This window comes from Thunnus albacares, chromosome 3 (genome assembly GCF_914725855.1).
Source record: "Thunnus albacares chromosome 3, fThuAlb1.1, whole genome shotgun sequence".
Taxonomy (NCBI): Eukaryota; Metazoa; Chordata; class Actinopteri; order Scombriformes; family Scombridae; genus Thunnus; species Thunnus albacares.
Window position 1 is genome coordinate 6479559 of NC_058108.1, and position 15578 is coordinate 6495136.

General features: G+C 40.0%; 1 protein-coding gene and 1 long non-coding RNA gene across 2 annotated transcripts in view; both read left to right on the forward strand.

Moving 5' to 3' along the window:
* Positions 1-15578, forward strand: part of LOC122978914 (adhesion G protein-coupled receptor E5) — an 87114-nt gene that overhangs the window by 13773 nt on the left and 57763 nt on the right. The window contains exons 3-4 of the mRNA XM_044345992.1: positions 11817-11966; positions 12054-12182. Coding sequence (XP_044201927.1) covers positions 11817-11966; positions 12054-12182 — 279 coding nt within the window. The remainder of the gene's footprint in view (positions 1-11816; positions 11967-12053; positions 12183-15578) is intronic.
* LOC122978917 lies at positions 7223-7989 on the forward strand. The gene is made up of 2 exons (XR_006402772.1): positions 7223-7375; positions 7479-7989. It is a non-coding gene; the product is annotated as an uncharacterized LOC122978917 (long non-coding RNA).

Here is a 15578-nt window from a genome sequence, read left to right on the forward strand (position 1 = left end):
TACACTAGCAGGATAACACTACTGGCTGACAGCAAACGGAAATTTTATATCTAAATATTAGATACTATTTACGCCACTGAACTGAACATTCATTCACACCATACTGATGCAAAACAGTTATTCTAAATTCACAGTAAAGGGTCAAAATGTGTGTTTTACCAGACAGGATAGATTGTAGGTGTCTGTGTATGGAATATTTAGACCTTAGACAAGAGGTGAATGTAATTAATTACCTGTCAAAATAGGAAACGTTTACAACAGGTTTAAGTGAAGAACTCTTTCCACACAAAGCACATAAGTGTCAGCTACACAACACTCACTGTTAATACTTTATTGCATTCATTGATTTTGGAAATGGGAAGCCTGAGGGTGGCAGCAGGAGAGATGCAGGGTTTCCAAGGCAACTAGTTGTCGTACCTACTCACTCATTCAGCTGAAGCCTTAAATTTCCAGAGCTGGTCAAGGGGGAAAGGCAGAGCAGTGAAATTTTACATAGGTTACTCTGCTCTGACCAGGTTCATAATCTGGGTTCAAACACTGCTTAACTTTGGTATGAACCTGGACTGCTACCTCTTTCAGCCATAAATTCCTTCATTCCTATTTGTACAATATAATACAATACAATTGCACAATACTTTCTAATTATTATACCCTGTCTGTGGAACTCAGCCCCAAGCCCATTTGTTCCTGACGATGTAAATCTTTAAAAATAGGTCACAAATATATAGTTTCGTTTTTTAAAAAAGGCTCAGTAATTTCCTAAAGCAACTGGGAATTATAGGTTTTACCAAAGGCTACTCAAACAGATGTAAAAAGTGTAATTGTCGGGGACTATTTTCTGCTGCACATTAATACACATTGGCGCTCCATTGAGTATTTGAGGCAACAAGTATATGTTGGATTTATTCAAAATAAACTTCAGTGGCTGTGTTCATGGTCATGAAGGAACATGTCAACCAGTGCAACACTGTATTTCACGGTTTTTAATCATTGTGACAACAATGGAGTTCTATGGTCCAGAGGAATAAACTAAACAAACTCTTCACACGCTACACAGACAACATTTATTATTATGATTTGATTCATTGTTGCTTTTGGTCTTTTCTCTGGATTTCTTAACTGTAAAAAAAACTATAGAATATGACATGTCTAATCCTTAAAACATAATTTTATGATAACATTAATCTCAATATGTTTAATATTTTAAGTAATTGTGGCATTAACTTTAAGAAGAAAAGACAAAAAGAATTTCTAGTAAGTCAAGAATTGCCAGTCCACATCATCATTTGCACCATCGTCTATATTAAACCTGCAGAGTGAAAATCAACATTTTAGGGACCACTGACATAAATATAATATATATACAATATATATATACAGTATGTGGTGAAGAGTATCCATATTTACCCTTATCTAAGTAATAATCTGGCATGAATGGGTGATTATGTGTTTAAAACTCCTACATTTTACTTTGTCATATACAGAATTTGTGTATGAAAAAGGTGATGAATAGTAGTTCTTTCCCTCTACTTTCGATGTGTTGTTGTTCCTTCACACCAATTTGACTGCTGTTAAACTCATTGACTGAAAGATTTTTAGAGAACAAACTGCTTTCTCACTGGAGGTTTTTTAATCTCTCAGCTGAATTTTCAGACAGTCATCTATATCTGGATGATAGTGGAAGTTTATACATGAATTGCTCTTTTCTTCCTTGTGCTGTGCCCCTCTCTCTCTCTGCTGTCATTGTCTTGTTCTCTTCCTGTCTGTCCCAAGTTGGAATCATTAAAAATAACTCCTCACATGACTCCTCTAAAATACTGCTGGTTTCTGAAGATACTTACTCCCCACACCCTCCTCCTCCTTTGGATATATCAGCCTACTTCCCTGCCATCCTACATCTGCCACCTCTATTTTCCCTGCTTCTTGACCAATTGGTCATTCCCCGTATAACTCTTTATTTTTATCATCTCTTCTTTTTTGCAGTTTCTGGAGGTATTAGTGCACGAAATAGGAAAGAGGCAAGAGACAAACAGTTGCAAACATGGGAGATAGAGAGCGTGAGTCAAAGAGGGACAGGTTGATGGATGAGTTAGGGGGAGAGGAACTAATGGTTGTGTTTAATGGTTTGGCAGACAGTTTCAGAGTGCTGTCAACCTGCACAACAAACAGATTCTCAGTGAGGGACAGTTTGCCACCCACGGCCCCAACTCAGATGTTTGTGCCATGATGTGTCACTGTCCTCTCTTTCCTTGTTCTTATTCTTTCTTTTACATTCAGCTGCCAGTTTGTAAGGCACACCAAACCAAACACTAATGCTGTGTAATAGAACAGCCCTGCTACAAATCATACCTTTGTTCAGTTCATTTCCCCTTTACACAAGTAGTTAACCTCTAAAATGTTATGATAAAACAAGACGGCTAATCAGAGGATTGTTCAGAAAGAGAGAAATTGAAATTAGCGGGAAGAAGAGGGAAAGAGGGATTGAGATGTTGGAAAGTATAAATATATGAATTAAGGAAGACAGGAAAAGGGATTATCTGTAAAATTTGATCTGGTAATTCCTCCTCTTTCTCCATACTTCAGAGAAAAAGGAGATCCTCCTCACAGTGTGTGGCCTGCAGCCATGGGAGACACTGATAATCTGGTTAATCTTCACAGATCTGGTTAGTCTTAAATAAAGTGTAGTGCACTCATACTCCAATCTAATAATCACAATATGGTGCACTTACTGTAATATGGTTTTGGGTGTCACTGGATGTCAGATGAGTAAAATTGGAGGTATAGGTGCATGTGTGGCTGTCATTGCCCTCATTGTGGGATGATAAATGTAAGAGGATCCCAGGAAATACCTTTTAAATACCACCTCATTTGCATAACAATGAAATTAATGTCTTGAGTGAGCTTTAATTTTTCACAGGGTCTTAAGCTGCTGTTAATTAACAGCCGTGTGTGCAAGCAGGCTTGTGTATGGGGTTTGTTGATGCCAAGGAAAGCTGGCATCACTACCATAACAACAGCTACTGTTTCTCTGTATTTACACTGCCCTCCTGTCAGTGTTTTTTGTTGTCTGTTTTCTCTCTGCCCCTGCCTCTCACTTGATCTCCTTACAAACCCAGCCGCACAAACAGAGCTATAACTGAGGTTTCTCATGTCATCCAGTGTTTGTAGTGTCGTTTCTTCCTAGGATTCATATCTGATGAGGTGTAGAGCTAATACAGGATTGCTGGGGTGTGTTTGTGTGTTTTATGTGAGTTTTGTATTGTGAGATAGCGCTCTCTGCTGGCTGCCAAAGGAATCCAAGTTGTGCTCAAAAAGACACAAACAGTGCCCTTCCATCTGGCTCGAGATAATGCTCTAGATAAAACTGAGCAAAAACTTCATTCAAGCTGTACTGAAACCTCTTACACACAGTTTTTCTTTTTCTTTTTAAAAAGAGAAACCGACAAAAAAAATCTCCCTTTAAAAAAATCTCTGCCTCAACGGTTATAGCCTGTGATGTATAAAAATAAATAAGTAATGTTTAAAAAGGACAAAAAGAAATATGTTACTAGTCTTTGATGCATATGTCACACAGGAGAGATTTTGAGTTAATATTTGTATTTGTTTTGGATTGATCTTTTGTTTTGCATGATCTTTTTTTTGTGTAGTTTGCTTTGTGTTTTCTTTGCATGTTTGTTGAATCTGATTATCCCAAGACACACCTGTGCACAGTATTGCCAATTGACCGATCCCTCTAGAGCACAGTGATCACAGAAGAGGAAGGGAGGAAGCAGAAGGACAGACAGACACAGAAGACAGGAAGACTGGTCAAAGCAGACGGCCGCTCACCAAGAGCCGGGTTCTGCTTGAGGTTTCTTCCTGTTAAAGTGGAGTTTTTCCTTACCGCTGTCGCCAAGTGCTTGCTCATGGGGGAATTGTTGGCTCTCTCTCTCTGTAAATTAAAAAGTATGGTCTAGACCTGCTCCATGTGAAAAGTGCCCTGAGATGACTTTTGTTGTGATTTGGCGCTATATAAATAAAATTGAATTGAATTGAAGCAGAGTGAGGAACGACACGGTTGGGGAGCAGCTTTTAGCTCCACCTGTGGTTCAGGTAAGGACCAGGTGGGGCAAATTGTGTCATGTACAGCTTAGCACTCTTTTCTCCTTCAGCGCACCTAAAGGCGTACCGTGGAGGAATCACAGGTGAAGGGGAAGAGAGAGGAAAGGCCCAGAGATTGCCCCACCATTGCAACCAGGAGCCACAGGCAGTGTCACACTCCACAGCCTCCCCAAAGCCTTGTTCCCCTCCAGGCACCAGTACCACATTACACATGTAGTAGAGTCTCTCCTGTCAGTCACACCTGTATTCAGTTCAGTCAATCAGTGAGTCCATGCTCATTCATGTCACTGATTAGTGAGTCCCACTCATTCCCATCACAGTACTTTAGATGTTTTGATGTTGAACCACAATTATGTTTTTGTTTTTTCTTTAATATTTTTCAAGAAAAAAAATGAACAGGTACGACAGAAGCATCAAAATGGTGAAAATAACCAAAAATGAAATGAATACACACATTGTCACTCAGTAGCTAGGACTGGAGTTTTTGGCCCTGGCAGGGCTCTAGCCTGCGGCTCTGATCCTGTGTTCTCGATTATGCTCAGTCATTTTGACAGCTCTTCTGTTAATTTGTGTGACTGTCAGTAGAGACTTGGTTTTGTTTTTTGGACTTTAAATGATCAGTTCACACAAACTGGTGATCACAGCATCAAAAATATATAAATACACTGTATATTTAAAAGGTTTGACAACATATTGTCTTTTTTTAAAAACAGTGTCTCCATTACTCTGGATAATCCATAGACCTAATTTTTTATTGGAACTACTTTCTTCTGAGGAAATAGTCCCAGAACAACCGCATCATGTTCTGTGGATTATCAAGAATGAGATACAGATACATAATTTTTCAATGCTGTGAGAACCACAAACAAAATTCAATTTGCCTCTGTTGTACTGAAACAATCTGCGTGGCCACCACCGTTTCTGCAATTTGGGTGAATCAACCCTTTAAAAAAGTTATATAAAGTTCTAGCACAGTGAAAATATTTAAATGTTCCTCTATGACACACTGTGTTTGACACTTCTTCGTGAGGAATTTATGTAATTTTTGTGTTTGTTTTTGTTTTTTGCTTGGTCATCAAATGCACTTCTGTTCAGTCTGTATTTGCTCAGCTTGTTTGCTGCGGGGCCGTGTTTGTTTGTGTTTCACTCAGACCTGTCTAAAGGTTCACTGAGTTGCATTGTACATGCATGCATGCATGTGTGTGTGTGGTATCACCAGTTCTTTCTCTCTCCCTCTGCAGTGGCTGGCCAATCTCCTGTCATCTCAGTGGAGCCCCGCACTGCTACTGTGCGCCAAGAGGAGTCTGTCAGCTTCAGGTGCCAAATGAAGGGTGGTGCACGGCCAAAGCTGGAATGGAGGAGTCAAACATGAGCGTGTCTTCACAACTTGGTGTTTCACTAGTGGCAAAGACAGAAACTCTTTTAACTCCATCATGCAGACAGAAACTGCCTTTTATTAAAAAATAAAATCATAGTGCTAGATTATTTTTGTGTTGGCCTCTGCAATCCCCACCACCAGCTGCAGACCACTGAGGTCTTTACTGCCATTTACCCTCTAGTTCAATTTTTCAAGTATTTCTTAAAACAGCATTAAGGTGCCCAAATGAACATTGAAACGAGTTTTGCTTGTTGTAATAATTCCTGTTGTTTATACTGACCATTAGAAGATCTGCTCCAAATGTGCTTACAATGGAGACAAAACCCACAGTCTTCGTTTTGAGCAAAAATGTATTCAAAAAGTTAGTCTGGATACGGGGCTTCAGCGATGTGAATTTGTCAGATAAAGTAGATCTCTTCCACAGTTAGTCTTTTTAGTTAAAAATTCCCTCTTTGTGTCTTGATGGACAGTGTTTTCCTGTTCAGCTGCAGTGGAAGGATTGTAGCAAAAAAAAATTGGCACTAAAAAGTTTTTAACTTTGAAAGATATTGACTTGATTTGATCAATTTGGACACCTGAAGCCTCGTATTAGCCTCAAACAAAAATACACTAATACATATTTGCACAGAGGGAGGGCTGCAAATTTTGTCCCCTATGACTTACATTAAAAGTGAAGGGAACTTCTAAAGGTCAGTATGAACAGGAGGAATGATTACAGCATGAAGAACATGAGTCATGTTCATTTGGGCACCTGACTATTGTTTAAGGACAGACTTGAAAAATTTTGAACCTATCCTTTAATGTGTCAGTCATGTTGACATGTCCTCCCCCTCAGATGCTCCTAAAGTGCGGCTGGTACCAGCTGGGCTCCTGCGGGTCAGGATCGGTGACCCTGTGTTGGTGCAGTGTCGTGCCACAGATAGGCCACGCCCCACACTAACCTGGAAACGCCAAGGCGCCACCCTGCAGCTTGTTACTGTGGACGCGAATGATGTCAACACCATAAAGGTAAAATATGAACACATGCACAAATAATACTTTAAATGAACCATTTCATTTTGAAATAGCATTATCGTCATCATGTGTTTCCTCAGTGGCCTGCAGCGCGTCCAGAGGACTCAGGCGTGTATATTTGCCAAGCTGACAACAATGAGGGGGTGACAGAGGTCAAAGTGGTGATCACTGTCGAAGGTGGTCCTGGTGCATCATTGGCTTCAGTAAGCGCTACAGAGATGACAGTGGTGGAGGGACAGACAGTCACCATGGAGTGTCAGGCCTCTGGTAAGATGTTTTCATGCTTGTGTGTGTAAATATCTCCCTTTTAATGTCCTTTTATTTCTCATTTGTTCCTTCTTTCTGTTCCTCACAGGTTCCCCTACTCCCGTCATCACCTGGTCCAAGCTACGAGCACAGTTACCATGGAAACACACTGTGGTTGGTGGTGTTCTGACACTGACCAGCGTGGGGCGCCAAGACTCTGGCCAATACATCTGTAATGCAACCAATGTACACGGCTACAGTGAGGCATACACGCAGATGGAAGTGGACTGTGAGTGGACGAAGCTGATCATAAACACAAATACCGTGCATCCACATTTTTCTTCATGATGGAAATACTTTTCCTCTCCTTCATGCAGCTCCTCCATATACCACCTGCCTGCCTGATCAGGTGAGGCTCCAACCTGATGATGCTCTGTGCCTGCAGTGCCTTGCTCACGGCTCTCATCCCATTCGGTTCGTGTTGACCCGGGTGGGCAGAGGGAACCTGCCCGCAGGAACAGAGACCACCAAGGATGGAAAACTTCTCAACACCCATGTGAAACTGAGTGACAGTGGAAGTGGTTGCCACCAACCACATTGGCTCCAGTGAGGCCTTGGCCAAAGTCATCATAAAAGGTGAGCTGGCCATTTTTCCTGAATTTAAAGTCCATCATTTCACCTCATCTTTCTTATTTTTCTCTTTTTATTCACTTTTCTCTCCCTTTGCTCACTTTCACAGCTTAAGCCAACACTGTCACACCATGTGTCATTGATGAATCACCTACGCAGTGCTAACAACTCCTTCAAGCCTGTTGCTATCAAGACGGTCAAATGGATAGTAACAAAGCAACATAGAAGATTATATAGATTCATATATTTCGGTGTATGAATATGAAATATATTACTGCCTTTTGAACTTTTGAAGTTATTGTGCATATGGGGTTAATTTTGTACTTTTATAGAAAATTGACATGGTTTCTATTGTTACACCTGCCTCATATCTTTGGAAATCTTTTCTCTGGAATCCTGTACGGACTGATGACCAACAGTATGTGTGGGAGTTGTTTCTTCTACTGGAAGGCCTCAGCACCCTCTTCTTCCTCCGTTCATGTCATCTACTAAGTCTACACTGTTGTACTTTCAACAGTGAAAGGAGGGAAAAAAGCTGATCTCATATAAAAGCCTTTATTATGGTCTTAAATATCAATACAATAAAGGCCAAATTAAAAAACAGATGTAGTGATTTAAATGAAAAACTATGTCTTGAACACTTTTTTACAAAGTGGTTGTCTGAAAAGTATCCAAATTAGGGACTGTATAAAAATTATTTGGGGGAAACAGGGTCTTTTGGCTACAGGAAGGCTACTCTGACTTTTCTGGAAGAGCAGATGATGACCTTTCATTTTTTTCTTACTCTAGATTTATATTTTATTTTGGCCTTCCCTTCCATGGATATAATCTTCTTTGTACTTTGTATTGTTCTTTTTCCAGGAGAGGGTCCAAAAAACAATTACAATACCAGGGAGAGTGCCCTTCCCACCCAAGTAATTCCTATACAGTCCCTTAATGGTTGAATTTTCATTTTGCCATGCAACTGCCTTTGAATCTGAAACATTATATGTCTGGTGTCATATCTGAACATTATTTCACAACCTTTCTTTAACCACATGGTGGAACTGTGTAGCTTTAATGCACACACATTGCCTTCAGGCCAAAGAAGAGCCCTCACACCCTTAACAACTGGAGGGACAGATGCAGTGTACAATCAAACTTTTGTTTTCCATATGACTACATGTCATCCCTAAGTTTAAAAAAAGGAAAAAGCTTTGGCTGATGAGGTCAGCTCAGTGAGTAAATATGGACTGTAAACTCTTCTTGCACAGCCAAAGTTCAGTTTGATCAGACAAATGTGTTGCAAAACGATGCACCGATGGCTGTGCTGTTGCACAAAATTTATAGCAGCTCTGGCTAAATGAAGTGTTCGCTTGCCATTTAGGGTTTGCAGTAGCAGCAGTAGGTTGGAAAGAGAGCTACCATTTTCGGTGCTTGCTGCCAGAACGAAGCCTGTATCTGCCCTATGTGACTGTGGCCTCCCTCGTAAAGCACCCAACCTCCATGGAGAAACAGACTTTACCCTTTCCACTTTTCCCCCTCCATCTTTACAAGCATCTTCAAAGCTAGGGAGGAAACATCTGCCCTCTGTCACCTCACTCCACCCCCTCACTTCACAGACAGACCGAGGGAGGGAGAGGGAAGATGGAGACTAAATAAATGCACAACAGAGGATAGTAGAGGAAGGAAATCTATACTCTACATTATTAATTAATTATTATTAATTTAGAATCATAAAGCGCTACTGAGGTGAAACAAAGGAAGAAATATATCAGTGACAGACAGGAAACCAATTGATTAAATCTGATCCATCTCTCAGTGTATGCCTTTGTTTACATATTAAGTAGACATGTACATATACCCTCTAATGGAGTCTGATATAAACACTGAGTCCAGATGACTTCCCAGAAAAAGGATGTGCACACACACAATTTCAGAAGCATTACATTATTTTATATTACAGTGTAGCAAAGGAAGAATCCCACACCAAGTCTTGAACCTCAGTCTCCCAGACCACAGACAAATGCAGTAACCACTCAGCCAAAGGGTGAACTTGGTAGACAAGGCCCGGCATGTCTAGTCATCTATGGTCATCTATCTATGGTTTACAGAAGGAGTACATAACAGTGCTACATGTACGCTGGACCACACATTGTTTATGTTAGCCTTAAGAGGTAAGGAAAGAAAAAAAACAAACAAACAGGCAATCAGTCTTGTAGCTGTATCGGCACACAAGGAGGAAAACCCTCACAAAATATACCTTTTTCTCAACACAATATATTCCAGTCAATAATGAAAGGCTGGTACTGTTGCTAGATACAGTGCGGTAATAATATGGGAAAACCAGATCATTCAGGAAGGAACCAATGATGTGAGAGCTTCCTCATACAGGAAGTGATAGGTGGAAGGAGGGCGCCTGTCAGGTCTGTTGCTATGGTTTCCACCTGGTGAACTCGGATAAACTGCGGTGGGATGACAGCTTGTAGAAGCAACAGTTTCTTCTGGACATAGGAAGGCAGGCTGATGGGGTGATAGGGAATGGAGTTCCTGTATTTTGTTGGCTGCAAAGCTGAGAAGAATACCAGAGTGCATAATGTCACACCCTGCGTTAAATCTGATCTAACATGGTGTCAATGAAATATTTCTGTTTCTAAATGGTGCAACAGGAAACCATCACAAATCATGTCATATAAATCATCTGAAATGTTGTCATGCACAAAAAGAGGAGTGAGTCAGTAATTCCTCTGTGAAAATAGAGTCTAAATGTTGACAGGAAGGGCTATGCCCTGGACTAAACGGGTCACTGGGGAAGGAAATATAGGCTGAATAACATCCCATTAAATAGATAGTTGTTCCTGACGTGGGGGTCCCAAGATAAATCTGAGGGGTCATAAGATAATTAACAGGATAAGAAAGAAAAATATGTATTTCTGTTACACAAAATTGTTCATCCTTAAAAGTTGTATAAATAAATGTATTATATTAACAATGGAAAAATTACTATGTGTTATGTTTTCAGTTCATAGTGACAAACCCACACAAATTACCACCTGACCACATTTCACCTCAATTCTTCATGTTGTTTGTTCAGTTTTGTTTTTACAGCTCACAGCTCAAAGTTTTGTGCGAAGAGATATAATTTGCTAGTGTAAAAAGTTTTTGTAGCAATAGAAATATTTGTGTATGTGTAATTAAAATTTGTGCAGAATTTTTTCAACAGTGAGGTTTCACAAAGTCTGAGAGATGGACACACAAATTTCCTACCTGTGTGTCGACTCTGTAGTTACAACTACAAACTGCAAATTACGAGTTTTGACCCTCTTTTGATGTGTGAATCTGATTGGTCAAAGATAGAGTCAATTGGTCCAATCAGAGGGCAGATGATTCTGTTGCGTTCATCCCCCTGCAAGTCTTGAAAAATGGACAACAGTGCGGGCTCTCCCACAACCCAGGTGGGTTTAATTGTATTTGAGGATGCTGTAGATAATAATGATAAACATTTAATGTGTTGTGTATTTAGCTTGTAGTTAGTTTGCTGTTATTATAAGGCAACGCAGTTGTCCAAATGCATATTTTCAAGTTCAGGTAGGCCACTTTATGTACCTAGAACAGAACAGTAATGTAGCTTTCTGTTAGTCTGCTAGCATTACCAAAGTAGCAGCAATTGAAGTGCTACAACTGAATTAAAGCCAATCTGTTTCTTGGCATGAAACATAATTCTAATATTATTATATGATTTAATTGCTATTATTTTTGTTTTGTTGTAATTTTTGTTATTTATGATGGTTTGGCAACATTTACCATGTATTTCTCTGCATAAACAACGTATAATTACTACTGGGTCAAATTTGACCCATAGCACAACAGATGTAACTTTTTTTTTGTACGCTTTGAAAAAGAAAGAAAAAATGATCAAAATGTGTTTTATTGTATTCAGTAGGCCATTGTAGAGGATGTAATGAAGTCATGTTTTGAGCAGAAAAAATAAAAGTGTGTTTCACACATCTGAACTTGAAAATTGGTCAAATTTGACTCGAACACAATAGGAGGGTTAAATGTTGAATTCTGTTTTTGTTTGTTTGTTTTTAAAATTGGATTAAACAAGTGTTTTACAAGCAAATGTAAAACCTTGGTTTGATGTGAGATATGCTTAGTATGCACTGTGAGTTTCATTGCTTCTGCTATTTCCGTCATCAGCTGTAAAGATGTTTCATCTTCACACCTTTGCAGCCATTGCAAACTGTCTAGATGCAGCACATAGAAGAGCTACTCACTCCTGCTGCAGTCGTGTTTTAATGGCTTCAAAAGTGAAGCAAATGGCACAGAGGGCCATGATGTGGTTCCAGGAAGTCCCCAACAACCTGAAGAATAAAAGTGTTATCTACAAATAATCCCAGTTACAGTGGACAGTAGGGCCGTCTAATTATATTCTCTCTGCTTTATGTATTTGTATTCAAATCTACAGATATAAATGAGTGTGATGAAATCCTAGAACAATGTGGGAAAGACAAGGTGTGCTTCAACACATTTGGCAGTTTCTACTGTCAGTGCAAGGATGGGTTTGCAAATACTAAAAACAAAGTTAACTTCACAACGGGAGATGGACGGTGCAAAGGTGAATATGTGTGTTAGTGTATGCGACCAGTGTCAGAGTTTCTCTCTTGTCTGAACACTCACCTGTCTTCATTTGTTTCTCTGTCAGACATTAACGAGTGTTACGATGACAAAGAGATCTGCGGTCACAAGGCAAATTGTACTAACCTGATTGGGAGCTACAAGTGCACCTGCCATCATGGGTACAATCCCACCAATAACCTCACACACTGCATAGGTGAGTAATGTCTACTTTTTTGTGTCCACATTTCTCAGGTTAAAGTTGACTGGAGCTGTGATGAAACTTTGCTGAAATTACAAAACAATATACATCTCACGACACTACTCAATCAATCAATCAATCAATCTTTATTTATATAGCGCCATATCACAACAGAAGTCATCTCAAGGCACTTTTCACATAGAGCAGGTCAAGACCGTACTCTTTAATTTACAGAGACCCAACAGTTCCCCCATGAGCAAGCACTTGGCGACAGCGGTAAGGAAAAACTCCCCTTTAACGGGTAGAAACCTCAAGCAGACCCCGGCTCTTGGTGGGCGGCCATCTGCTTTGACCGGTTGGGTTGAGAGAGAGAAAGAGAGAGGGAAAGGGGGAGGGGAGACAGAAGAAAAACAATGACAACAACAAACAACAACAAACACAAGCATCAACAGACAGGGAAGGATGCCATCAGGACTGTGAAGGACCGCGAAGGTTCGGCCCGGGAGTCAGGTTTTTCTGTGAGATGAGAAAGCACAAAGAACTCCGGGGAAGAAGCAAAGTTAGTGACATGCATTGATGTTACATGAATGCATACAGATGTCTACTGACATTAAGACTGACACGACCGTGCCCCTGCTTACATTGCAGAGATGTTCGTTCCATCATGGGCTACAGCAATCCCTGCAATCTTAAGATTTCATACTATTCTCATCAAAATCATTGGCCTTGAGGAATGTCCGTCATTTCTTATGTCTCTGTTTTTTTATCCTGTCGCAGACATAGATGAATGCAAAGACGCTGAAATGAAAAAAGAAGACCTCTGTGGAATAAAAGGGACATGTAAGAACATTAATGGGAGTTACTGGTGCATGTGTCCAGAAGGATACACCAACTATGGCAATGAAAGGACTCCATGTTCACGTGAGTGTATGCATACACGCCCCCCTCCATTGCCATTACTTCCTTACTTTCAAATTTTTTCAGCCCCAGTTTCTTCTTCTTCGTTGGTGTTGATGTGAATGCTCGCCCTGCTTTTATGATATTGTGTGTGTTGCATCGGATTCCAGATAATCTGTGGTGTATGTCTTGGAAGATAAAGAGAGTATCTGTTCAGTGCTGCTGCTTTGCTGTGTAGATTTTATCAGAACTCCTTCTCTGCCGCTACGCAGTGAAGTGTCAAACTCTGTCACTCATGTGTGTTTAGTGTCTTGCATGATCATGATGATCATTTTGCATGATGATCATCTGATGTTTCACTTTTTTCCATTTAGAGCTTGACTGTGAAACCTTCCAAACCAACAGCAGACCTGCACAGGTAAAACACATGTTTAGATACCAAATTATTAGCATAATGGATGCACTGCAACAATCTAAATAAACAAAATGTATTAAGTTTTTATGCAGGATTTATTTTTGTACTTGTCCCATGCAGGTCTTAGTTCAGGGTCAGTTATAGTACGGCACCCTCCAGTGTCTTGCTAAAGAACATTTCAGAAGGGGCAATTTCTTTTATTTACACCCTGCAGCCCTGTAGAGTTTAGTATATGTGAACTTTAGTAAATACTGAATAGTCTCATTATTCTCTCTCCCACTGTCTGTATCTGTCTCTCAGTCTCTTGAAAGCCTGGTAGACATTTTATCCATGATGAGAGACAACTTTTTGGCTCTGTCTAACCCACACAATGCTAGTGAGGGGAAGACTGATGGAGAAGCGCCAATGGAGGTCAGAAAAGCTGATACAAAATACAAACACACACACATTCTTGCATATAAACACACAGTATTGTCAATGTCCCCTTCTGTGTCCTGCAATATGGACAGAAATTTCTCACAGCCACCAAGGCCATCCTGTCCCCTGGTCACCTGAACCACAGGGAAGACGTGAGTGGTTTTCTCCAAACGGTGGAGGAGTCCATTAGGCTCATTGGTCCACAGCTCAAAGACAGCATTACTGAGATGGAGACCACTGAGAAGGGTAACAGGCCTTTTCCCTGGATGATAATATATAGAGTTTAATAAATAAAAATAGGACATATTTTGGAATTAACATTATCTGTGCAGGGAGAGATTACCATATGAAATTGGTTATTTGTTTGATTAGATGCAAAGATTGCAGTTCAGAGGGGAAAGACTCAACTCACTGGACCATTCATTCTGACCAATGAAAATGCTCGTCTCAACACTGACTGGACAACATATTAACAAGAAAGTTAACTTCACAGTGGAAGATGGACGGCGCCAAGGTGTGTGTGTATATGTGACCTGTGTCAGAGTGTCTCTCTTGTCTGAACACTCTCACCTGTCTTCATTTGTTCCTCTGTCAGACATTAACGAGTGTGTTGATAACACAGAGATCTGCGGTCACAAGGCAAATTGTACTAACCTGATTGAGAGCAACAGACGTGGCTGAAAATATTGGTACCCTTCCACCTTTAAAAATAAAAAACAAATTTTCTCTGTATTAGACAGAAGTTTAGTCTCTCAGACTTTGTGAAACCTCACTGTTGAAAAACCTCCTGAACAAATTTTAATTACACATACACAAAATATTTCTACTGCCACAAAAACAAACTTACATGTGCAAATTATATCTGTGTGCACAAAACTTTTTCACACATGCAAAAAATGTTTCTATAGCTGCAAAACTTTATTACACATTCACAAACAATTTCACAAGCTCAAAATATTTATGACCATTATTTGATTTCACAGAGTTGGAGCTGGTTTGAACTGCTCTGTAAGGGTCATGAGGATGTGACTCTGCTCCATCTGATAAACTCTTCACAACCAGATAAAACAAGAAACATGCTTCCTCCAAGATAAAAACAAGGCTGCTTTATTTAGTGCACATCTACAATTGTGTGTCAGGCGGGACCGAGCGGCAAAAGGAGAGGTGCACCAATTGGTTTGTCAAGATATAAGGCTACCTGAAGGAGGAACGGAGGTTTTTGCCACTGTTGGCTCAGGCCGGTGGATTGAGGCAGGTGCACACCTCAATCCATGCTGGCATGCAGAGAAGGCAAGAGTGCAGGAATGACTGACCTGCTGGTAGTCAGTGTGATAGTGATAGCTGACTGTCTGTAATAAAAATATTTATACTTTACTTCCTTTTTTTGTCATTTCTTATGCTAGTGACTTGCAGTGGGTGTTACAACTGTATGGAATCAAATACTGGTAATAAATATTTTGAGCTTGTGAAATGGTTTATGAATGTGTAATAATGTTTTGCAGAAATATTTTGTGCATGTGTGAAAAGGTTTTGTGGACACAGATATAATTTGCACATGCGTAAACACACAGGCACACAAATTTCCTACCTATGTGTGCGACACTGACATTACAGCTACAAACAAGTGATGAGTATGAATTTTGACCCTGTTTTTAAGTGTGTATCCAATTGGTCAAACGTAA